Genomic DNA, 25786 nt, shown 5'->3' with positions numbered 1-25786 from the left:
GCCACACAAGTTAGCATAATTACCAACTCATGGTTGCATAGTTCATTAATCATGTTTAACTGATAACCTATCCATACCCTTGTGAAAAGCTAAGCATAAACTACCCATAAACCACTATTGCCAACTAGACGACAAGGAATATATGGAGTATGGTACTATAAGTAAATGGGATTGAAAATTAATAGCATGCATGTTTGAAATAAAGAAGTGTTCAAAAATTGGGATCAAAATGTTCAAAGACACTTGCCTCTTCCAACTTGCTGCTCAGACTCTTCAAAGGCTTGATCCTGGAGATTCTTGAACTGCTCTTCGTTTGCTCTCAGAACACACTGGAAAAGCACACACAAAACTAGCTAAGAATAATACACCAAACAATAGCTAACATCTATGAAAAGGGTTCTAAAGGATAGTACACGCTGCTACGAATGCGAGAGCGCAAAAAATCGCCTAAAACGGAGCTAAAACGAGAAAGTTACGCTAAAAACAATTTTAGGGTTAAATCTGAAAAAGAAAAGGGCCTATTTTGAATTAAACAGAAAGTTTATGAGCCTTTTTAAAAAATAGAGGGACCTAATTGTAATTATGGGAAAGTTTAGGGGCTAAGATGTAAAAAGATAGGGCTTTTTGGTAGATTCAGAAAAGTCCAGGGGCTTATTTAAAAAATTGGCTACTTTTCCCGAATTAAAACAAATCAAAGCTGACTATATAAAGGCTTTGCTGATGCGACATGACACATGGGCAGATATTGCTGATGTGGCTGGCTGATGAGGGCGATGATGTGGCTCTGGCAGCTGACTGGATTAAAGTGGCCACGTGTCATCATGCGGTGGGCTCGGTGAAGGGGTATGCAAGATCTAATCGTGGCCTTCCATCTCGGATCCGACGGCTCAGAGATGGGCGAGGGGATTAACCGACCGGCGGCAGGGAGAAGGTGACAGCGGGAGGGGAACCGCGGTGGTGGACTCGCTGGAGAGAGGCGAAGAACTGGTTGCCGTGGACGGATGACAACGATGAGTGGCGCAAAAGACTTAGGAGAGTGATGGGTTTCCATTTGGTGGCTTACCTCGGGCAGCGCGGTCTGGGAAGGTAGTTGGCGGCGAGAGGGGCAGTTGCGGCGCACAATTCTCAATGGTGAAGATGCTCCGATGGCCGGAACACGAAGACGAACACACCAATACCCTCAGCGGACGTCGACGAAGCTCGCAGGTTGCTCGGGAGGGGCAAAGGGCGGCAGGAATGGCCGACAACGAGCTTGACTGAAGCAGCAACAATGACGGCGGTGCAGCGGGAGCTAGGGTTGGCGAAACAGATGAAGAGGAGAGGGGGGGGGGGTGTTGTGAACCTTTATATAGGCGGGAGATCACGTGGGGAATCGGATAAGGGCGAAGGTTTGGTTGGGATACGGGCTCGGGCGAGGCAGCGCTCGTATCCATCTCAGATTTGGCCGACGTGTCAGCCCGAGGAAGAAGGCAGGCGCGGGGAGGACGACGACGGCTCGCGGGTGCCAGCAGCGGAGGAAGAGGGCTTCGGCCTGGGGCGTCTTCGGCCGGCGCGAGCAGAGCGAAGCTAGGACGAGGCGCGCGTGGTCCAGACGGACGACGGGGAAGGGAGAGGAAACAGGCTCGGCCCGAAGAGAGAAAAGGGGGGGTGGGCTACCGGAAAATGAAGAAAAGAAGAAAAGAAAAGGGAGAGGGAGAGATTTCGGCCCAAAGAAGAAAAAAATGATTTTTCTTTTATGAAACCTTTTCAATTTTTTTTTCAAAAATCAAACGGCGCGTTTCGGGGTTTTCAAAAATTCTTTTTCGTACCATAAAACCCTAATGTACCTATACTCAACATGAATGCAACACAAAAATATAACATAGGGAAAAATTCAATTTATTTTTTAGAAAATAGGTCTACACCTATTCTGTTGATTTAAACTCTAATTAAATTCTAGCAAAATTTTAGGGAATTAGAAAATTAAAAATAGGGTGTTACACATGACAAGTGAAACAATGGACTCATACACTGGAGAGCAGGGTTTGGAAAACGGAAACGGCTTTCCATAACTAGCCCTTCAACAATTTTTATTTCACGCCTCCTATTCTTCATTCGTCTGATTTCTCAACTTTGATCAGTTGACGCTCTTCCATGATGCCGGTGTGGTTTAGGGTTTCAGGATTGGGGAGTTCCATGGCTGCTGGGCTTAGAAGAGCTTCGGGGGAGACAGCTTGATCAGGCAGAGGAGATGAGTGGGGCGTGGTGAGGGTAGCGGAAACATATTCAGGCAGAGGAGGTGAGTGGGGCGTGGTGAGGGTAGTGGTAGCAGATCCGACGACGAGGACACTGTCAATCGCGGGAGGCTATCGGTGGACCAACACTGAGGCAGGAGAGCTCGATTGGAGTCGTTAGCATGGCAACGGCAACGGAAGCAGATCCAGCGATGAGGATGCCGCCTCAGACAGAGGAGGTGGGCGGTAGACGGGGGCATCATGGCGAGCTGCGAGTTACCGGAGAAGAAGAATTCAAGAGGGTGAGAGGTAGAAGAGAGAGGAGCGGTCATTGGATTTGAATTTGAGGGTTACGCTGCGTCACCCAACGGAAAGGACGTTTTCAGATACGCTTGAAGAATAGCACAACCTTTTTTATTTAGGATGTCCGGTTTAAGAACCTAGAGCTCTCTTTGGCCCATTCATCTTGAATTTGGAGAACTTACGTTCTGACATTTGAAAAAAGAAACATGGCTGATTTAGTTGGCCAAAGCTGGCATGCTCCCACGCAAGAACCTAAAGGTGCAAATTGGTGAGCCTACTCACTGATGCTCTTTAGCTCAACCAATAACACCGGTTGAACCAAAATCATGCCAATTTTGATAAAGCAGTGTTATTGGTTCACCAATTGGCACGCTTACAAGAACCCCTGCTGGGGAGTATCTGAGTATAGACAGTAAAAGATGCTTTGCATATCTTCCATAACAAAATAAACTTCAAATGACAATAGTAATACCAAAGTGCCATGATGATGATCAAAGGGAGCTAAGTGTTGTAAGACAAACTAGCTAATGGAACTCAGAATGCTCATTTTTTGATATAACACTCAACGTTCTTCAGCCATCTGATAAGTTCAGCGTGCTCCTTGTTTTCCATGTACGAATGCAGGAATGCTGCAAGGTCATCATTCACTCCTCTTTGCTCCAAGTAATCTCGCACCGCGCTTTGCATCTCCTCATCTAACTCACTGCTCACAAGAACAAGCAAATTAGCTATCAGTATATGCTATAACAAGCAAATTAGTTCAGTATATGCAATGTTCCAGGAAGCAAAAAAAAAGAAAAGAAAAAAAAGAGAAGCGTTTACCTATAAGGACGCTGATTAATGGGAAGAAACAACTATTAACCCATCTAGAATCGTAATGATGATGATCCATGTCTTAATCTAGTTCATATTTCATAGTTCATTGCTAAAGGTCAGTCGTGTATAGAATTGCTATGCAGGGTAGCAACTAGCAACCAAGAACGTGGAATCCTTTTACTATACGTGTTTGGGGCTGAGAAAAAAACACGATTTGTGATAATTGAATACCTCTTTCCTCACACTACGATGCATAGTTAGTGCTCCTTTTGTTTCATCTAACAAGTTAGGATCAGTCATCCTTCAAAACAAAGATTTTGGTATTTCTACAAAACTCGCAATGTTTCCTTTTGCAAACAATTTAATCACATGTTCCTGAACATGAATTTGGAATGACAAAGGAATTCGGACCTTTCTCATCTCCAAGTACTTCACCTATTGCACGAATGATTAATTTATTACTCCATCATTAGTTCACTCATAACAAGCACGTAGCACATTTTAATCACTCGTAATACGAGTACTCTACTAACACCCCAAGCAACAATTGCTAGAGCAAATTTAGAATGCTGTATCACCTGAACTGGCGGCCCACGTACTGCTGCACCGGCGCCGGCCCGCCGCGGCGGATGGGGAAGACCCTCTGCACCTCCATCTCGTCGGGCCACGCGGAGCACTCGAAGGTGAGCGCCACCCCGGGCCGCGCGGCCTTGGCGACCTCGACCTTGACGCTGATGTGCAGCCTGGGCGGGCCGCCGGTGTCCGCGCCCGAGCGGGTGGGCGGCAGCGCGCCGTCGACCAAGGTGGCGTCCACCCTGACCTCCTCTTCCTCCCTTTCCGCCTTGCCGCCCTCGGACGCAAGGAACGCGCGGCGCAGGCAGACCCACTGCTCGCCCGGGCGGTCGTCGACGGAGAAGGGCGCGGGTGGCGCCGGCTCCGGCACCTGCGTCTGCGGGGCGGAGTCGGCGAGGAAGGAGATCTCGGAGCGGAGGGAGCGGAGGAGGCGGTCGTGGAAGGCGGAGCGGCGCATGTCGGCGATGTAGGTGCGCGACGGGAGGAGGCGCGGGGGCGTGGGGGAAGGGAGGGGGATCATGCCGTGGTGGGGGCGCAGGCGGAGCAGCCGCCGCGCCAGCGCCAGCGCCATGGTGATGCTCGGCGGCGGCGGGGGAGCAGTGGGATATTGAGAGGGTTTTGGTCTTTTGGGGGCAGCCGGCTTGGAAGGGAAGCCGGAGCTGCCGGAGGGTTTTTTTTTTTATATATATATTTTTTATTAAAAATTTAAATAAATAGATTATTTAGAAAAAAATTTATAAAACTAAACGCTTACCGCTACGTTATAGAGAGATTAGGTTCTTACTGCTTAAAAAAAGTGGAAAACAGTCTCACATACTTTTACCTTTTTTACGGAGCGTGTAGACTTACAGCACTTTGAAAGGTGGTAAGATACGGTATATGAACAGTACATCTGGGTGAACAGTACTTTCAAGTTCAATTTCCTCACTATCTTCTTTATTCAAAACGGCGTTATTCTGTTGCTTCAAAAATTTTAAAACTTTTTATACGTGTTACATAATCTGTGTGAAACCTATTTTAATTGAACTCATCCAAAAATCTAATGTAGAATTTAAACTAAAATTCTCTAAAAAAAATATATACTTTTATAACTTGTTATGACCTCAAATAAATTTCTAAAAATCTGTTAAAATTCACTAATATTCTTCTTATGTGATGTGATAATTTCTAAAATTATTTTTAGCCCTAAATTATATGGTAAAAAAGTGGATTCTTTTATAATGCACCATTTATATGTATTTTTATAATTTCATGTGATATTCTCTACCACCTTCTCTATTCAAAACAGTGATATTCTGTTGCTCCGAAAATCCTAAAAATTTTTGTACGTGTTATATAATACATGTGCAACTCATTTTAATTGAATTCACCCAAAAATCATATGTAGAATTTAAACTAAAATTCTCCAAAAATACTACTTTTATAACTTTTAGTAATTGTTACTGTAGCTTACCGTATTTATCGCGACAGCCGTCTAGTTTTGTAATTCTTTTATGAAAATTTTATTTATTTAAATTTTTAATCGAAAAAATATAAAAATAAGAAGAAAAAAAAACTCCCTCAGGGGTCGTGCAGCACGGCTTTTGCAAGCCAGGAAGGGTCAACGGCCTGCCTTTGATGGGCTGGACTGGGTTCGGTAAACGTAGAGATATTGGATTTTTTATTTTTATATTTCGAAAATAAAAAATTGCAAAACTAAGTATTCATTTGAAAAAAATTGCAAATATAGGCCAAGGGGTGGCTTTTCCAACGGACAACACCTTAAAAAAATAAAAATATCATCTTTTAAATAGGTGATAGGTTAAAAAACACCGCGTTCTATTGCTCTCAAAATTCAAAAATATTATGGAAATAGTCATAAAATATTATGAAAAAATGTTTATGTTGTAAAGGATACTATGATCCAGCTCTAAAAAATTTAGATAAAAATATGATATGTACCATGAGAAACAAAAACAAAAATTTTCTTTTTTGTTTCTCATTGTAAAAGTAATTATTTGGGTTGAATTTTTTTAAGAGATAAATTATAGCATTCTCTACAACTATATATATATATATATATATATATATATATATATATATATATATATATTAGTCATGACTATTTTGATAGTGTTTTTAATTTTAAGAGCAACGAAACGTAATGTTTTAAAAATTTTAACATCTCGTCCGTTGGAAGGGCGACATCCAGGCGATACCTTACTGTCGCCCTTTCAACTGATGACAATAACCTATTTTTGTATTTTTTCAAACGAATACCTAATTTTTTAACAAAATATATTTTTAAAATATAAAAATAAAAAGCTCCATATATAGTGGCACTTGCACACCAAAATTTGACCCATTAACTTTGGTTTGCAAACAAACGATGCGGCCCATCCTATCTCCAATTTGGATTGCAGATAGTGGACCACGGAGTTTTTTTTTATATTTTTTAACATAAAAATTTATTTAAATATATCCCGGATGAAAAGATTTATAAAAATAGACGCCTACCGTCCTCTCATAAGGCGGTTAGACCCTTACCGCCTCCTGAGAGGGCGATAAGCAGTCGGCCCACAGCTTACCACCCTCTCATAGGGCGGATAGGGCTTACAGCCCTCTGAAGAGGCGGTAAACCCCCTGCAGGAACAGTATCCGCAGTAAACAGTACTTCCAATTTCAATTTCCCTCTCATCGGTTCAAAATAGTGATGTTCTGTTGCTATAAAAATCCTAAAACTTTTTGTACGTGTTCCATAATCCATGTGCAACCCATTTTAATTGAATTTACTCAAAAATTATGTGTAAAATTTAAACTAAAATTCTCTAAAAAAAGCTACTTTTATAACTTCTAACAATTGTTAGTGCTCAAATAAATTTTTGGAGAATTTTAGTTTAAATTTTACACATGATTTTTGGGTAAATTCAATTAAAATGGGTTGTACATGGATTATGGAACACGTACAAAAAATTTTAAGATTTTTTAGCAACAAAATATCACTATTTTGAACCGACGAGAGGGAAATTGAAATTCGGAGTACTGTTTACTGCGGATACTGTTCATGCAGGGGGCTTACCCTCACTTCAGAGGGCTGTAAGCCTACCCGCTCTATGAGAGAGCGGTAAGCTACGGGCCGACTACTTACTGCTCTCTCAGGGGGCGGTAAGAGTCTAACCGCCTGCTCCTATTTTTGTAAATCTTTTCATCCGAGATACATTTAAATAAATTTTTATGTTAAAAAATATAAAAATAAAAAAACTCGTGGACCGCATCCTGAATTCGGCCTTCTCAAACTTGGATCATGGATACTGGACCTAAATCAGCCTGTCCAAACTGGATCGCGGATAAAAATGAATCTGCGACTTAAATTCAGCCCGTCTTCGTCTCAACCAAGCCCGTAAACACATCCCATCTCCTGACCCAGGATGGAGCTGGGGAAGCAGGAGGCGGCGGGAAGGGTGCCAAAAACTAAGCACATCCATTTGGCTCTCTTGTCGGCTCTATATGCCATTGTCGCGGCCCGCACGGGAGCACAGGTGATGAGCACGGTGAGGGTCTGCTATGCTTCGCCTGTGTGAACTGAAGCCACAATTTGCAGTAGCGGTGCAAATCAGTGAACTTAAGCGTATCTAATCCTGGTAGTCCACAAGCTAGACCAAGCATGGGTCGAGCAGGTGGGTGCGCACCTTTGTCTGAATTTTTTTAAGATAAAAAGGAGTTTTATTTCATTAAGCTAATGAAAAATATCCCAACTTCTATATCCATTAATGTAGGCAGTCCATACTTATTACATGATTCTTTCCATGATGTAGACTCCATCTACTATATAGCCACCATTCAACATCAAATGAGATTTAATGAATAGATAATGTGCATCATCAAATCTTACATATCTAAAACTCGGTAGAGATCGAGCTTCCTGATTGGCTGATTCACCAGGGCTATCCCATTTTGAATGAACGGTCGGATGAATTGGACCGGATCTCTGGCAATGAGAAGTTTCTTGATCCACGTCGAGGTCGAGCGCCTCCACCTCCTTGCTAGCGTCCCCAAGCTCTTCCCCGACCTCATCCTCATCGGCTTCACCCCCTCCCTCTCCTCCCTCCTCACCAACAACAATCTTACATATCTAAAGCTCGGTAGGGATCAAGCGTCCTGATTGACTGATGCACCAGGGCTATTCGATTTTGAATGAACGGTTAGATGAATATCTCTGGCGACAGGAAACTTCTCGATCCACGCCCAGGTCGAGCGCCTCCACCTCCTCACTGGCACCCCCGAGCTCTTCCCCAACCTCATCCCCATTGGCTTCGCCCCCTCCCTCTCCTCCCTCCTCACCAACGACAATGTTGACCTCACCGCAGCCACCACCTCCTCGCAGATCTCATTGACTCCGAAAACCCATATATCTTTGCCAACGTCCATGCCCTCGCCGGTTCCCTTGTTGAGGCTAACACACTCGATCTCCTCGTTCACAATCTCCCGCTGCAACCTCGTCGAACTCCGACCTCCGTGGGCCATCGCTACCACCGCTGCCTCCATCTCTTCCTAAACCTGCTGCTTCCGCCACTGCTTGGGATCATCGGCTTCCTAGTCCACCCCTGGACCTCGAGCCCAAAGTGCCAAGCCCTGTGCCCAACACCAGGTGGGTGTGCCAACTCCTTACCTCCCCTCGCCTTATCTGGCTTTGCACATAGTTTTGTCCCTGAATTTCAAATGATTTTGTGGGTGCACTCTGGAACATGGCTTTCACCCCAGAAATTTGGTATTTGGTGGTGGGTGGATTTATATAGGTTGAGCCAATAATGCTGCTTGCTTTGTATCTGTAACCTCATTTTCAAAACTGCTATTGTTACCTATGTTGCCATGATCAATTTCAACTACTAAGGAATCTGATCCATAGCCTTTCAATTACTATGGGAAATTCCACAAGTTTAAGGCCTTTACTTGTGTTTTTGTGTCTAATTAGCTTTCCATTTTTGTTGACGTAGGTTGCTATATTGTTGTCGATGTTTGCTGAATCTATTAGAGCCTAACTTAATTCATGTTTAATAAACAATCTATTTCTGCATACAGTGTAAGTGTATTTGGAATTCCACCAACTTTCATGCATTGCTCGTATGATAGAACAGGAAATAGTGAGCCAACATTACTCTTAACTATGCAAAGGAACTTATATTCACTTGGGGGGTCTTCAGATAAGGAATGGAAATTCTTTGTAATCAAACATGCATCAACCATAGTGAACCAAGTTCCTTTCAAATGGATACTTGGATGACCTATGTAACAACATAATATTTGGTGCTTTACATTGTAAATGTTATGAACTCAATGTTGATATCACAAGAGAAGCTCCATAATGAATTTTGCAATAAACATCATACAATAAATAACCCATACTGGGAGCACCAGGTAACATCAATTAAACCACCACTACAAATTTTGATGCAGATGCAGAGACCATTCATTCCAATGATACTATCTACGGAATAATATGTATTTAAATCCCAACGACATGCAATTCTTTTACCCAAATTGTCTAGAGACATGTAAAATTTCAACTTAGTATGCCAACTACATAGAGACACATGATCTGACTTGGTCACTGGGAGGTTAATACATATGTCTTACCGTGCCTTTTCAGCATTTTTAAATAGCACTACTTCTACTTCATCAGTTGTTACAAAAAATGTAACTCCTTGATTCCAATCAAATCCAAGTTTAATGAAAATCAAGTTTGTTTTAACCATCCTATACATAATTATTATTTTTGTACCATTTTTGAATAATCAATTTCTTTTGGGGGCTTCTCTTTAGAACTATCTAATTCTTCTTACTTGTTTCCTTTTATTTGTTCAATCACAGATACAACTTGAAAATGATCCAATGGAGATACAAGAAAATGAGTATGCCTTTTCCTATCTACTTACCATTCTAAAATAAGTTTTAAGCAGCACATATTACACATTCTAATTCTATCTCTTGCACATTCTAATTTTCTATAATGTTTATTATCCTACTAGAAATATTTTTGGACATACCATGTCTAAAGAACAAAAGGTCATATTCATCTATAAAGATTAATCTCCATGTAGTTAACATTTACTGTTTACATTTTTAGAACAACTTTGCCTCTCTTTTTTTAACAGTCCTAATATCTTTCTGGTAACAGGGCATTCCACCTAAAACTGAAGATGATACTAATAACAATAAAAAAATCCAAGAAAAGGAACTTTGCATATCAAGAAACCCGAATACTAAGGTACAACCATACACCTTATCTGGGCAGCACCAATACTGATATGTATATCAGTTTAGGACCAATACGAATGCAGGGATATGCTATTTTACTAAGAAACCCAATACATGGATACATTTTACTTAAAAAACAATAATAAGTTCCTTCCATATTTTACTCTAAGTCTCCAACTTCTATCTAGCTAGGCGTGACCACTAGCTAATACATAATAGATCAGCACACACCGCGGCGGCATGGGCTTCACCATCATCCTCATGACATTGGGGTTGGGCAAGGTGGTGATAGAGGGTACTTTGAATACAATTGTAGCCCTAAACGCCGTCTTGAAGCCATCGCCCCCACAGTGCTGCTTGCTGCCATCGCTTGCACACAGTCACTAGGTCCCTGATAGTTAAAAATCAGAAGAACAGGGAGGGGAAGAAAGGAGGAAAAGGGGGAGCCGGGAGGAGAGGAACTCACCGACGGTAGGTGGTGGAGGGCATCGCCGCTGGCGCTGCGGGCATGGTGGCGACAGGAGAGAGGGAGGCATGAGAGATGCGGCTGGGAGATGCAACATCGCTAGGTTATGCGGTTGGGAGATACAAATGTGTTAGAATTGGCTGGGTTGTATTCTAAATGTATCCCACAAGTATGTAAGGAGTATCTGAATTTTTATTTATTTTTATTACGATACTCGGTAGATACGTATTTGTCAAAGTATCTTGCGTGTATCCACATTAGATACGGTATCCGATACAGATACATGGACATTTGGAAGTATTGGTGTTTCGGAGCACCTTATTATAAATCTTACTTCTCAATATGTTCTACTTTTCTCATGTTGCACAACCCATGTTGTTGCATTTTTAGGAACAAGGATTGGAGCCCCTTACTTATTGTCTCCCAGTGCTATCAGTTTGTACTTGCTTTCTTCTAACTTGGCAACAACATTGGTCCACCCCTCTTAAAAAAATACATAAAATGTCTAAGTTAGTTTTACATTGGTTCTAGATGACTGCTAGGTACAAATAGCACAACAGAATATACAGTATTGGTATGTCAGGTGAAGGTAGTGGCATTGCAAGAAAAATAGTAGCTGACAACAATATTACAGTACTAACTGATTTCATAGAATGAAACACATAATTTGGTCTTACAACAATGTTGCTAGATCTGATATCGTCATAATGTTTCCCTTTTAATTCTTTTTTAAGAGAGAGGGTAACCTAACTTTTATAAAAAGTCAATCAAATTTGTTAATAAAGGCAATATCTGCATAGCTTCAGTTTTAATTTTCAACAACTTGGTGCATGTTTATATAAGCAGAGCATTTTCATAGAAGTGTTACACAAGATAGCCCTAACTGCATGTAATGTAGGCAATATTGGATTGATAGTTGCAGGTTTGGAGGCTTTCGATGTGTACAATCTACGAGTCTAATGTGATAGGGGTTTATCTTGATTTGTGATTCCCCTGTTATGGTGGTGTATTGTGTTGATGTTGTATCCATTTACCTGAGTAGCTTTTACACTTAGAAATATATGATTATTTAGGGGAAAATAAGTTTACTCTTGGATATTTTCTGAGCTAGATGTCACCTTCATCTCATCATATTCGTTAACATGGGCAATTTGCTTAGTATTATGTTTTCCTTGCTATTTAGAGTTATATAATTAAGTTTACAGTGCACTATCTATCTCTTGGTGATGTTTTCATAAACCAGATTTTTTCTTTCCAAAATGGTAAGCCTAAAGTGGAATAGAATTTGCTTTTGGTGATGGTCATCAGCAAACTTAATCATCTTAGTCTTTATTGATTCCTTTCTTCGTTAGAAACTTTGCACGTCAGAAGTCGGTCCATATGCGTCAACCAACAACTTGCAGTTGTACCTACAAAGATGAAACTTAACCATTTGATTAAAGCTAATGCTGCCAACATTTGTTTTGTGGCTTAATCGAACAACTACTTCAAAATTTTATTTAGCATACTCAATCAAGATTTGCTTCGAACTCTTCATTACCAAAATTTTTATTATTGTACTACAAAAGTTATTGAATCTGATATTTTTTTTTTATCATTTTAAATTGTTCATCCCACGTTTTTATTGAAGCCAAACTTTGCTTCCAATTAGTGTTCCACATCCTAACATATATACCAATATAAACAAGACTGATCTCTACACTGCTCACCTGTCTAACGATCACACTTAATTTCAATATAACTACTTTAGAGAACACTTCATTTCAATAAGATTCAATTTACTATATTCTCTTATTGTTTTTTTTTATTTTATTCTCTTTCTTAAAGAGCACTAAAAAAACAAAAAACTAGCAACAAAGTAAAGACAGAAGGTGAAGATCCTTGTTTCAATCATCTTAGAAGTAATTAGACTATGTATTTCTACAAGATTTTAACTAGAGATTTCCATAACAAATTGATAAGAAACTTTCACTTTATGATGTTAATATACTTTTATACACCAAATAAAGTTTGCAAAATGATGTGTCAAATTAATAGATATTTTAGAAGATACTCTCTCCATTTCAAAATAAGTGTCATTTTGGTTTACGTGCAGTCAACTGTTTCAAACTTTATCTATAGATTACTTTTTATGTATTGAGTTTGGATACTTGATAATAACACTGGTAGATTTATCTTGAAAAGTACTTTCACAATAGTATATTTTGCTATATTTTATCAATATATTACAATAAAAAGAAGTAGTCAATGTTGTATTTTAGGGACTATGTCGATGTCCAAAATAATACTTATTTTGGACTGAAGGGACTATATCATTTAGCTAACCTTACTGTAAATACACTTATCTATAATTTAATTTGTCATAATATTATTTCACAGGTTATACCAACCGCATTTACAAAAAAATTTAAAGGCACGGTACCAATGAATATAGAACTTTAGGCACGCGGAGGTTGATTTTTTTAATGTGCCAATAACCAAAGGTATGAACACTTTGGTCCTACATTCTGGATGGAAGTCATTTGTAAAAGCCCACGAGTTAAACCAGAGACAACAAATATCAATTCAAAGTCCTCATCTCTGATCAAACTAGTGATAAAAAGTACCATCATATATTCTAAAAAAATTCCATGTCACCATCAAGCACAATGCTCCAAATAGGCAGGTAAATACTATAAAGAAGCATTTTACAATTTGAGATTACAACTAGATATGAATCTAACAATCGTCCATTTATTTTATTCTTAGAAACTACCACTTAGGATATGAGCAACAACAAAGAAGAATACATGGAAGCAACCAATATAAGTATCTATTATACATTGATCATTTATTTCAAAACTATAACAAATATAGTAAACAACTACATACATGTTGCCTACGATGAAGAAGATGGAGACACCAACTAAGACGCATAGAAGGATGCCAAAGTTCTCACAATACCCTTAAAATAGGTAAAATTATGTTTCAATCTAATATGAAGCAAGACTATGTTATTATTTGCAAACACTTAAATACCTATATTTGTATGCAATTTGCCTACAACTAAATATGCTAATATGATGTACTATTAATATAAGACATAACCAACTGATTTATCTATATTTATAACGTCTTAAAAGATATCAAGATTGATTTCTATGATAATTTCGGTTCCACCCATTAATCATAACGATACTCAGCGATGGGTCACATCATGCACCAAAGGCATGCCATTTTCCAGTACCTATTTTATGGTTAAATCTCCACTCATACTTGGTGAAGATGTCCATGATTGTTATTCATACGGTGTGCATTGTGTCCCACTCCTCCTTCTGCAGTAGTGATAAGTGCCCTTGTAAATTACCTACATTGAAGATTAAATCTTTGCTTTATCAAACACCACATCAATCCGACTGAGCTAAAATGGAATTTGTTTTTAAGCTTTATTCCTATTCTATTTAGCCATGATTTAAATATATTGGATATATTAAGGAGATGTTGTAAGCCAAAAGTGATTTGTAAAGCTCTCCAAATAAATTTAGCAAAACTGCAATCAAAGAAAAAATATTGAATAGTTTTATTGTTACTAAAAACAATATTTTTCATTACCTTACCCGTTCTTTTAACTGAGTAATCTTTGGTAAGAACTACTCTTTTATACAGGAACCATATGAAAATCTTAACTTTTAGAGGAGTTTTAGTTTCCACATATACCGATTATGATCCACAATATTAGAGCCTATCGACGCCTTATCCATTAATTGAACTAAAAATTGTCCATTCTAGCTTTGGTGCTATGCTGTTTACTGAATAGGACTTGCCTGAAACCTGATGGTGGTATCTATACTCTTATAAAATGCATAAGTTATGACATATACGATCGATCTCTATCATTCATCCGAGTTGATCAAGCGGTCACCGTGCAAAGTTAAATCTCGTTCCTCCTTTTAAAATTATATTTAATCTCCCATTATTTACCTTCCATATATAAGCATCAAATATTTTTCTTTCATACATTTCAAAAATACATTCAATCTTATATTATTTGTCTTCTATATCTAAACGTCTAATATTTGACTTCCATACATTCACTGTCAGGTTTCTCCAGAGGGTGCACCGTCTCTCGCACTTCGCCTATAATACCGGGTTTCTCCAAAAGATGCGCCACCTTTCGCACTTCACATACTTCGCGTTAATACGGACATCCAACTCTAAACAATATGGTCTTCTTCTTCCTTCTGAAATTACACGATAATATTGTGTATTTCGCAAATACAAATATCTCTTTTTTATGTTAATTTTTTTAGTTTTTCATATTACTATATCCTAAATTGCTTGTATATACGTGAAATATGTGTGCAGCTACTTGTAGAGTCTAGTTTCGCGCTTCATGTACGATTTTCTGTTGTGGCTTCTATGTTTCGGTTTCATCCTTTCCCGCTAATTGAAGCTAGCGTGTCAGCGGTGCTCCATTTAGTCATCTATAGCTGAGCGACACGACACACGAACGGCAAGATGGACAAATCCTCTCTCCGGAAGCAACACGCACGCGTAGTACAATCCCGTACCACACACCTGCAGGTTGCAGCGCAAGCGCGAGCCCGCTGCCCCCGGGCCCGGGGCCGGGATCCAGCACCCCCGCCCACAGGTAGCGGAAGCGCCCACGTTCTCGTTACGTGCCGCCGCGTGCCAGACCGCCAGCCCTCTCCCGCGGCGACGGCGTGGCTCGTCGCGTCCCGGCCGATGGCGCGAGAGCGGAAACCGCCGGCCCCCCGAAACGGCTCCGGCAAAGCGCGAAACGTTGCTGCTTCCGCTGCCGTCGAGCTCGAAAGCACGCCGCGACACGGCATACGAACGGAACCCGGATAAATCTGGCTTCAGCACGGAGAAAACACAATGATTCTATTTGCATTTTCGGCAAGCTGGAGCGGAATAGCAGCGGAGTCGACTGTCCTGCGATAGTGCGTGGTTTCAGCTGGGAACGTATGCAAATGCTTTGCCTGGTACGTGACGTTAAAGAGAGCTGAACCTGAACTTAATGCAGTTACTTAAGTGACCCATCTCAAGTGACTTTGATGGCAAGGTTGCTCTAGACTCGCCAGTAGACTAGCCACTAAACACATAATGATATCCAGTCAATACATGCCACCGAGGTCGACCCGGCCGCTGCCGCGCAACTTCCGGCGGGGCTGGATTCCGGTCGCCGCACTCAGTCTCCCCGCAACGCAACGCCAACGCCATCCCGTTGTCTGCTCACTCGTCCAACATATTGCCCCAAGGCGGCAGGCGCCCGCTCCGTGCTGCTAATGTACCGGCCTGCCTGCGCGCGCGGTGCACGCGAAGCCCGCCGCGGCAGCGACTGCCTGCCACCTCCCCGACGGCCACGACAAGGCGTCCTCCGGCCTCCGCGTCCGATTAACTATTGTCAAGCGTCGGCGCTCGTCAGCTGACGCTCTGTAGCTTTGCGCCACCCGCATCTAGCGACGCGTCTACACGCCTGGAAGGCACGGCGCGACACCGTTCGTTCAACGCTCGGATAGATCGAGCTCCAGCTTTCCCGATGTAAAAAACCAGAATGTTGCATTGAATCATGGTCAGGTACGAGGAAAACAAGCGGAAGCGTGTGTGTTGGGTTGTGGAAGGGAGCTGATTCTGAACTTGATGCAGTTACTTGAGTGACCCATCTTAAGTGACTTAGATGGCAAGGTAGTTCTAGAATCTAGACTAGCCAGATAGGGATTCAGTCAATCATTCCGGCGTCACGGGGCATCGTAGCCTGCAGGAAAAGATACCACAGCAAACGCGTGTTTGATCGCTCGATTAACATGAAAGACCAGAATCAGTCGTGCCGGTTGTAGTCAAAACTGCTGTGTACTGAACGTCAATTCGGACTACACAAGCACTTACGACTAAGTTTGGCCTCCATTTGGTTTTATGCCAAAATTTGTTAAGTCGCCTTCTCATTTGGTTGTCTAGTTCATTTTGATGGCCAAAGTCCAGAAATTTTTGGGCCACAAAGTTATTGGCTATTAGCATGCCAAATTTGTCTTGGCTTCCTGATAGACATATTTCGGTGCAAACCAAAGAGTCCATCACATCACTCTCTGATACTAGCTGAGAATCTTCTTGTCGCACTTGCAGGTGCAGCTAACCCAACTGCAGTGGAACTAACTAGCAAAAGAACAAGGATACTTCGACAATACTGCTAATGATAGCAAAGCCACCAATCATAAACTGAACTGCAGCCATTATGTGAGTGCGAACGTCACGATCTTAACTACCGGTGTTTTAAGATATAACACCCGTGATTAAGTTTTAGAATTTAGACAGACTGCTGCCACAGCAAATTGATTGACAGACTGATAGAAAGATTCGCCATTGAGCAGGCGACAAGAAAGATACGAAGTTAGGGTGCACTGAATCCAAATTGTTCAAAATGTCCTGAATGTGATCCCTTAATCCTAATCAATAAATGCAAATTTCGCTAATAATGGAAAAAAATGCAACACAAGCTGCTCATTTCGCTTAGCAATGCCAAGAAAAATTCGATCCCTAAATGCCCAAACTGTACAAGAACATTGCAACTTAACAACAATCTGAAGAGAAAATTCCGACTACACAGCGTTTCCAGTCTCTATTGCCAACCGATAATGAGTACCTTCTGTAGCATTTGTAAGTTTTAGCTGAAGGTAACCCAGCTGCAGTGGAAGTAACTAGCTAAAGATCAAGGATACTTCAACAGTACTGCTTGTCATAGCAAAGCCACCAATCATAAACTGAACTGAGGACAAATCATGTGAATGTGGATCATCAACAACCGGTTTTTGTGATCTAACACATATGGTTAAGGTTTATACAGATTGCTGCAACAACAGCTAATTGGTTGAATGATAGATTTGGTTTTAAGCAGGCGACAAATTAGATAGACAAAACTATTCATTGGAGCGGTTGATGGTGATCATTTGGATGGCCAGACTACAAACTGTTCAAAATGTCCTGAATGTGATTCCTTACTCCTAGTCAAGAAATGCAAATTTTGCTAAGAATGGGAAAAAAATTGCCTCACTAGTTGCTCATTACACGTAGCAAATGCTAGTTTTCTAAGGTAATCCAAGACCAATTCAATCCTAAATGCCCAAGCTGCACCAGAACAATGCAACTTACAACAACGATCCAATGGGCAGTTTTCAATGCCGCTGACCGGAGCAGTGCCCGGCGCTAGCTCTTCCAGGCGTAGATCAGCAGCGAGTAGCCGTCGCAGCGCTGCATCTCGGCCTCCTCGGGGCTGGCCCAGTCCATCACCGTCGAGCCGCTTGCCCACGACGCCGCCGAGGATGCCAAGGACGCCGACGAGGACGAGCTCCCCTTCGCCAGCCTCCTCCCTCTGCCCTTCTTCCTGTCCCCGCTGCTGCCCGTCTCGCTCCAGTCCCGTTGCCCCCACCGCGCGAGGTAGCCTCCCCAGACGCCCGTGCTCCTTCTCGCGGCCTTATCGGACGAGGGGTCCTTCCCCAAATCAGCCTCGCGCTCCTCGCCGCTGCCACCGCCGCCGAGCTCGACCCGGAAGATGAACACCGCGTGGGCACGCGCGTGCGTCGAGGCGTCCGCGGGAGGCGGCTCGCGCGGGGCGAAGAGCCAATTGTGGAGGTCCCAGGAGACCTGGACGCGGTCGCCGCCGCCGAGGTCGATCCGCTCGCTGCCTCGGAACTTCCAGCGCAGCCGCCGCACGTGGAGCACGCGTTGGCCGTCGACGGAGAGCGACATGCCGACGTCCGCCCGGTCCTTCTCCTTCTCCCTGCCGGCGGCCCTGTCCCTGCCGCGGCCGCGGGCCACGAGATCCACGGAGATCTCCCGCTCCTTGCCCCGGACGGTCACCCAGGTCGTGTGGCTGCGGCCGCGGCCGGGGCCTGCGTCGCGCAGGGAGACGTGCTCCCGCCGGGAGAGGAGGACGGGGTGCGCGCCTCCGGGCGGGTGCTGGGCGTGGGTCCTCCGGTAGGCCGCGTCGGGGAGATCCCCGGCGGCGAGGACCATCTCGCCGTCGATGACGACGGCGACGAAGAACCCTGAGGAGGGCTCCGGGGACCCGGAGCCCGGGAAGCGCGCGCGGGAGAGGTCCCATGCCAGGTCGATGCGGCGGTCGCCAGCGCGGAATCGCCTGGACCCGCGCCGCCGCCAGAGGAGCCAGGGGTTGACGCGGAAGGCGAGGGTCTCCTCGTCGGGGTCGTCATCAAGGTAGCCGCCGGCCGAGGAGCAGGAGGCGGGCGTGGACGAGGGGGGCAGGGACGACGACGAGAGGCGGAGGACGGCGCGGAGGGAGAGGCCGAGCGAGGTGCGGGTCCAGGAGAGCGCGACGAGGCCGAGGTGGGTCTCGTAGACGGAGGTCGCGAGGCTGGGCCCAGCCGCGGCCGAGGACGGCGCGGCGCAGCGGAAGCACGCAACGATCGCGCCGGGCATCGCGGTGCCGGCGCGCGTCGGATGCTACGAGGCGAGGCGCTACTGCGCTAGTAGATTGGAATGATGTGTGTGCTGAGCTGCAGTGCGAATCCAAGGCGTGGCCGTGTGGGCGCGGTCAAGCCAAAGGCGCTCTGCTCTGGCTGGCGTTCTGCAAGTGATGAGTTTGGCTTGCCGGGCCACGGTTCGCCTCGATGAACTTATAGGTGAGTCTGTGTCGACTTTGGAAGCAACCATTTCTTTAAGAATCTTAGCGCCTGTTTAGCGTAACTTCAGTTTTAGTTTTTTTTTAGCCGAGTATTTCAAACTCTACAAATTTACGAACGAGAACGGTAGATATATCGAAGATGTTTAAATAAATTATTTTATTTTTATTTTAGTCAGAAATAATAATTTAAATTATTTTATTTTAGACTATAAACACAAAATTTAATGTAGAGCTCGGAGCTGGAGCTATGCTAAACATGATCTTATACTATGAATTTTGACCAAAATTATTAGAACTCTACCTCCGAGATCTATGCAGAATTTTGAGTTTGTAAGATGTCGGGGGATGATTTCTAATAATAAATTTGAGGTGTACCAGACGACGAGCACGTTGATCGGTATTTCATTGTGGTGGGATCGAATATACACAAGAACACTATGATTTATTCAGGTTCAAGGCTTTCGTAGGATAATATTCCTATGTTATATGTATTTTTTTATAGATTGGATGAACCTGTTACAAAATATTGTCCTACAAACCTACTCATCCCTTTTATATAATAGGGGAAAAGGAGTATATACAAATGGATCGTGCCAAACTATATAGCAGACCTCTTCCTGACAGAGACAACTACTCTTAAATCATCATTACAGGGGTATGCACAACCATCCTGCTCTAGTCGCCCTGCAGGCTTTGTCACATCCGCCGAACGGTATCACGTTCGCCTACAAGATTGTCCTGTAGCAATAAATGCTATGTGACAGGTCACTCCAACTTTACATTTTTCCACGATCATGATTGCCGAAAGGAGGTGATCGGGAAAGGAAATTGAGTGGATGATATTTAATACGATTTAATTGGTCATATGAGTATCTGTCCTGCGATTAGAAGAGGTTGATCGCAATATCTTCTTCGTCGATCAGGGGGCTGATTGACTGGGCCTCACCCTAGTCGTGAGGTGAAGCTATGGTTTTAAGGATGTCAACCGCTGTGGAGCATCCCTTTACCTATTAAACTAACAAAATAAAATAATTTAAATATATATTTTTAGTTTAAAATAAAAATAAGATGTCTCAATAAAAAATCCTTTGTCTATAGCTCTGACTATAAAAAAAGTTTAGAGTAAAAAACAATCAGCTTCAAAAAATTAAATACTAAAATTCTACCAAACAAACCCTACCTCATTTCTCTGTAGGAATATAGAAAGATTCTCATGTTTTAAACGAGAACGTTCTTACAATATATAGGTATATGTTACACGCGCCTGGTGGTGACATAATCGGGGAGTGCTAGCCATGGAATGGCCTTGCCACACCAGGGTTTATTTTCGCCTCGATGTACATATAGTTGAAACATATTTCAATGGACAAACACACACTTGGAATAGTAAATATCCGGTGAGTAAATACCTACGAAATCAACAGCATTGGTCCAAGTAGAGTCCTAGTAAGTCATGAAAAACAACGCTATTTTATTGAGCTAAATGTGAAACCGTATTCCAATAGGAATCAATTCTAAACCGGGAGAACCCTTTAACTATTTGAAACTAATCACATATTGATCAACGAGCGCTAGGACCGAACTGTAGCTCGGTTGGTCTGGTTGAGGCGGTTTGAGCGTTGTTACGATAGAACAATACATTAACGACGAATGATAACAGTTATTAATGACGGTTATTGTATTTGTTATTTTTATTGTATTATTAATGATGAAATATTAGGAACAGGTTAGAATCCGTCACTAATAACTGTCGTCAGTGACGGGTCATAATTGAAACCCATCACTAAAGTACGTCTCCTATGATCTATGAAAACCTATTGCTCATCACTATAACCGTCATTAGTAACGGGTGTATTTACCACCTGTTACTAATGATCGAGTCCCAGTGACGGGTAGCTTTCCAACCCGTCTCAGAGACTCAGTCATTAGTGACGGATGTATTTAACATTTATCACCAATTATCGAGTCCCAGTGACAGATAGCTTTTTTAACCCGTCTCAAGGACTTGATCCTTAGTGACGAGTGGTAACTACAACCCATCACTGTTGATCGAGTCATCAGTGATGAATTTATTTAACATCCTTCACTAATGATCCAGATAGTAGTTACATGTCTATTTATCACCTGTCACTAATAACCGAGTCTCACTAAGGGATTTACCACCTGTCATTAGGGACTCAGTTATTAGTAATGGGTGAATTTACCACCAGTCACTGGTGACGTCTGCAGTGATGGGTGATGTTTTCACCCGGCACTAATAGTCTCATCCCCCAATAGGATTTACCTATTTCCTAACTGTATCCTGAAGCAATATCAGGATTTGACAGTTGTCTTCTCCTGCAAATAAGACACATCTAGATACCCTCATCAAAATCACTCAAAACATTCATGCCACATCATGCATTTCAAGATACCCACATTGTAGGGACCAAGTCACGAGATATGCACATATACATAATCAAAATGTACAACGATGTAAGTCCACATCAAGATAACTACAAATTAACTAAGTTGAAAGTGCAACCACAATTACATAAGTCAGGACACCGTGTCCCTACAATAGAACTCGCCTTTCGAAGAGATGACTTCGGTCATTATGAATGTGGCGATCCGTCCTCGAATGTTGGCGAGTGCAGACTTCTCGATGTTGCCATCCGGTAAGCTGAATTCCTACTGAATGAAAGTGGTTATGGAAAAAGTATGAAATTAGCGTGAGTAAAATTATTTTATCATCAGATATTAGTAATGAATAAAATCAGTTATGAAAAGACTATGCAATTATCTTACATCTGGGGATTTCATATCCTTGGCTGCCAAGGTTAGTAGCATGTGACACGCAACATAGAAGCCGTAGGGGTTGCCCGGTGGTTGTTGTTGGCACTGGAGAGGGAAAAACCGTCAGTTTGAAAAAAAAGGTAGTAGTAGAATGTTTGCAAATATGCATGCTAGACCTTGCCGTGAAGACGGTCTTATGTGTCAGTATACGAGGCTTTTTGGGATCTTACTTTGGATCACAATGCATATACCTATCAAAAGCCCTACATGCGAAGAGAGATCCAATATTCAACATTTGGTATAAGTTTGAAAAATTCAATATGTAACATAAGTCACGAAGAACTTACTCGCTGAGGATTTGTTTGACCAAAGTATGGTCACATACTCCCAGTTCGTGTTAGGTCCTACTACTGGTCTTGATGAATCGAGGTACCAAACCAAGTTCTACTTGTGGACAATGACCAGTAAGATCCGGTGGTCACCTGTGTTGTGGGCGGCCACTAGGTAGTTCCTCTTTGAAAAGTGGCTCATTGCATTAGCCACATTTGCCAAAATGAATTCCCTTTATTGTTTCATCATAGTAATCATCATAATTTGGGGGTCAAGGAATGTGAATGGTTCATTCTTTTTGTTTCTTGCATCAAGTGTTTACAGATAAGAAATTAGTTAGATTGGAGAATTAGTGGTAATAATTAATGAACGTCTAGTTTAAAAGGGCTTATAATGTAAAGTATCATAATAACCCCACGTATAGGCCATCGAGGTTGAAGAGGTCGTATAAGTTGTTGAAGTCCATGAGGAAGTAGCCGTCCCCTTGCAAGAAGTGACGACAATGAAAATCTTCTTCTCTCTACAACCTTGCAGGTAGTATGTCATGTCCCGGAACCGTAATAACATAATTAAGCATAATCATGCTTCTTAAGCATTATTTTTAAGTTTGTGTAATTTTATTTTGGAATGCTAGAGTATTTTGTTTAGAGTCAATCGGTTGAGAGAAAATAATTCAAGAGAGAAAGAATAGAATTCGCAGCTAAAACAGGCTTCTTTCTCTAACATGTGGGCTCACATGGGTGGCCAACCACTCCCTCTCTCCCTTGGGCAGTAGCCCCACCTACCCCCTCTCTCTTCCCCACGCTCTCTCCAACCGGCCAAGGCAAGGGAGCAGTTCCCCTCTCCCTCCCCTCAAGCTCTCGCTCTCTCTCTCTCTTCCTCGAATCTGCCTTCTAGAAGCCCAATCGAGGTATGCATGTGGTACTCACGTATTCCTTAGCTTCTAAGCTCCTTATCCATCCAATTCATTTGTGTTTTCCCAAAGGATTCGAGTCGTTCTTGAGTTGTTTTGGTGTTCTTGGTTAAAGCACGAGGAGCATTGACATTCTTCCTCTTCCTGAGCTTTTCCACCTTCCCCCGATGGTCATTAATCTCAGCAAAGTATCTTGGGTGAGTCTCCTAGGCTCCCATGGCAAGGATGCACGTTTTGGTTGGATAAATTCCGAGTTTGGAGCTTTGGTCGCGAAGTTGCAAAGCTTTTCGTGTTCTTGATGCTTAGGAGCGATTTTGAGGTTTTGGCTGAGTTTAAGTCATGGAATCGAGTTGCCATGTTGGTAGATGAAGTTTAGAGTCCATAAACTAGTGCAAAACCTTTTCTCTTTTTATTGAGGAAGCTTGCAAATCAAATCGGCTATTTCTCCCTGCGAAGAAATGCTCTATGCAACAACCCAGATAGTCCAGGTAGAACATGGAGGTTCCAGGTAGCCCAGTGAAACCCCCGCTGAATTTTCCTTGAAAATCATTAGGGTTTGGGGTGCGTTTTGGGTCTAGAAACTTTTGTATAGTGTATCTCCATGTCTATGTAGGATAGATTCAATATGCAAGTCGAATCGGCCGTGAAAAACCATCGAGAAGTTCAAATTGGCCCAACCCGAATGTTCTAGGTTAAACTCGAAGGGTCCGTGTAATTCGCAGTGCTTTTAACTGAGCACCCTCGCTCAAAGCCTAACCCGGAAAGTCTGACCTAGCCGGAAGTTCTGGGTATTACCCGGAGGTTCTGGGTTAATTCGATTTAGATTTAGCAGAGAACCCCGTTTGGAGCCCCACCGGACATTCTAGCCAAACTCGGAGGTTCCAGAATCAGTCCAAAACTTTCAAGTTAATCCAAAAATGGCTAACCAAGAACCCCTATCCGAAGCATACATCAGAGGTTCCAAAACCCGGATGTTCCGAGTTCAACCCAAAATCTTTGGCCTCCTATTAGTTTTTTGGCGTTGTTTAGGTCGCAAAGTTTGTTATTCTTTTGCATGTCTTGCACTCTTAACATATTGTTATGCATATTATAGCATACATTGTTGCACCTTATTCATGCTCATCATTGCATGGGTTCTTCTTTATTGAACGAAGAACCGGAGCGTAACGCGAGTGTGGGCGAAGGCGATGCCAATCTACCAAAATTCTATGAGTGTTGCATGGGTAGCATTAGTAATATGAACAAGGGTTCCCGATCTTCCGAAAGGTTCTGGTAACTCTCGATTTGGTGGAAACGAGACACAAGTCGATCCGGCTTCCGAACAACACGATCCGAAACCCCGCAATCGCAGCACCACGTCTCCTCTGGTTATCAACCGGCGTTGCACGGTTGACCTCGCCAAGAAGGCTAAAATCCTTGCCTGCGAATCGAAGAACACAAGCAAGAACAAGGAAGAATGCAACCAAATTGCAGATGAATGATTAATCTCACGAGTTGGGGTCTCACAAACCGACGAAACGGCGAAACTGTTCTTGACAGAATAATCTAAGCAAAACCCAACCCTAATTAGGGCGGTGGCTACTGTATATAAAGGATTAGGGTCGGCCAAGGACCCCTGGACGTGTCCCTAATGGACTCCAACACGATACATGGCCCAACGGACCAAAAACGGTGACGCAGCACCGGGACAGATTCTGGACGCTGACTTGTTTCGATGTTTCCCGTTGACTCAGAAGGAATTTGGACCTCAAACCAACGCCATTGGTTTCCTTATGAAATTATCTTTCCAACCATATGTGAATCGTCGAAAACGGAGTCCGGATGCGTCCTGGACGTCCATTTTACTGCTCACTGGTCCTGAAGGTCGAGGCTGATTCGGACTCGAGTTGGACTGGACCTCCTGCTGTTGTTGGACGTCCTAGCTGCTCCTCCACGCCTCCAAGCCTTCCTCTATGTGTCTCCTTGTCCTCTCCATGATTCCTAACCAACACATAATCATTAGGTAGTAATCTATTCTCAAAATTATATAAAGAGTTGCTTAGGAACGAGCTCACCTCTAAATTTAATTGTCGTGCGCGAGCTCTTGTGATTGGACCTTGAAAGTTCAATGGAGGATCATTGTATGTATCCGAGTGAGTGATGTCCTCATCATCCTCCCCCTCTTGAATTGGAGTCGTCCTCGACTCAAGCTCATCATCGGCTCCCAAGTAAGGTTTCAAATCTGCAATGTTAAAAGAAGGACTAACCCCGAACTCGGGTGGCAACTCAAGTTTATATGCATTATCATTTATTTTCTCAATTATCTTATAAGGACCAGCAGCTCTTGGCATTAATTTAGACTTACGCAGCTCTGGAAACCTATCTTTTCTTAAATGTAACCACACTAAATCACCTGGTTCAAGTTTGACTTCTTTCCTACCTTCACTACCAGCAATTCTATACTTTTCATTCATCTTTTCGATATTTATTTTAGTTGTTTCATGCAACTTACGAATAAAATCAGCACGTGCACTAGCATCACTATG

At 42.7% G+C, this 25786-nt stretch overlaps 2 protein-coding genes across 2 annotated transcripts; both read right to left on the bottom strand.

The window, feature by feature from the left end:
• Positions 1-2922: 2922 nt before the first annotated feature.
• On the bottom strand, positions 2923-4568 carry LOC133898254 (uncharacterized protein At2g39795, mitochondrial-like). Its single transcript, XM_062338873.1, has 2 exons — positions 3911-4568; positions 2923-3219 (listed from the first exon to the last, which is right to left on the bottom strand). The coding sequence occupies exons 1-2, from the start codon at positions 4474-4476 to the stop codon at positions 3060-3062; spliced, it is 726 nt and encodes a 241-aa protein (XP_062194857.1). The 5' UTR covers positions 4477-4568; the 3' UTR covers positions 2923-3059.
• Positions 4569-17554: 12986 nt separating this feature from the next.
• On the bottom strand, positions 17555-19194 carry LOC133899731 (uncharacterized). Its single transcript, XM_062340785.1, has one exon. It carries the CDS (start codon positions 19036-19038, stop codon positions 17806-17808), a length of 1233 nt encoding a protein of 410 aa, XP_062196769.1. The 5' UTR covers positions 19039-19194; the 3' UTR covers positions 17555-17805.
• Positions 19195-25786: the final 6592 nt, after the last annotated feature.

The sequence above is a fragment of the Phragmites australis genome, chromosome 18, assembly GCF_958298935.1.
Source record: "Phragmites australis chromosome 18, lpPhrAust1.1, whole genome shotgun sequence".
Lineage (NCBI taxonomy): Eukaryota > Viridiplantae > Streptophyta > Magnoliopsida > Poales > Poaceae > Phragmites > Phragmites australis.
The sequence above is the reverse complement of the archived record's forward strand: the minus strand, read 5'-3'. Positions and strand labels throughout refer to the sequence as shown.

Bases quoted from the DNA above. Each gene is read 5' to 3' on its own strand.
- LOC133898254 (XM_062338873.1), bottom strand. From the start codon at position 4,476: ATGGCGCTGGCGCTGGCGCGGCGGCTGCTCCGCCTGCGCCCCCACCAC. The intron at 3,220-3,910 runs GTGATACAGCAT...TCTTGTGAGCAG, and splicing joins TACGTGGGCCGCCAGTTCAG to TGAGTTAGATGAGGAGATGC.
- LOC133899731 (XM_062340785.1), bottom strand. From the start codon at position 19,038: ATGCCCGGCGCGATCGTTGCGTGCTTCCGCTGCGCCGCGCCGTCCTCG.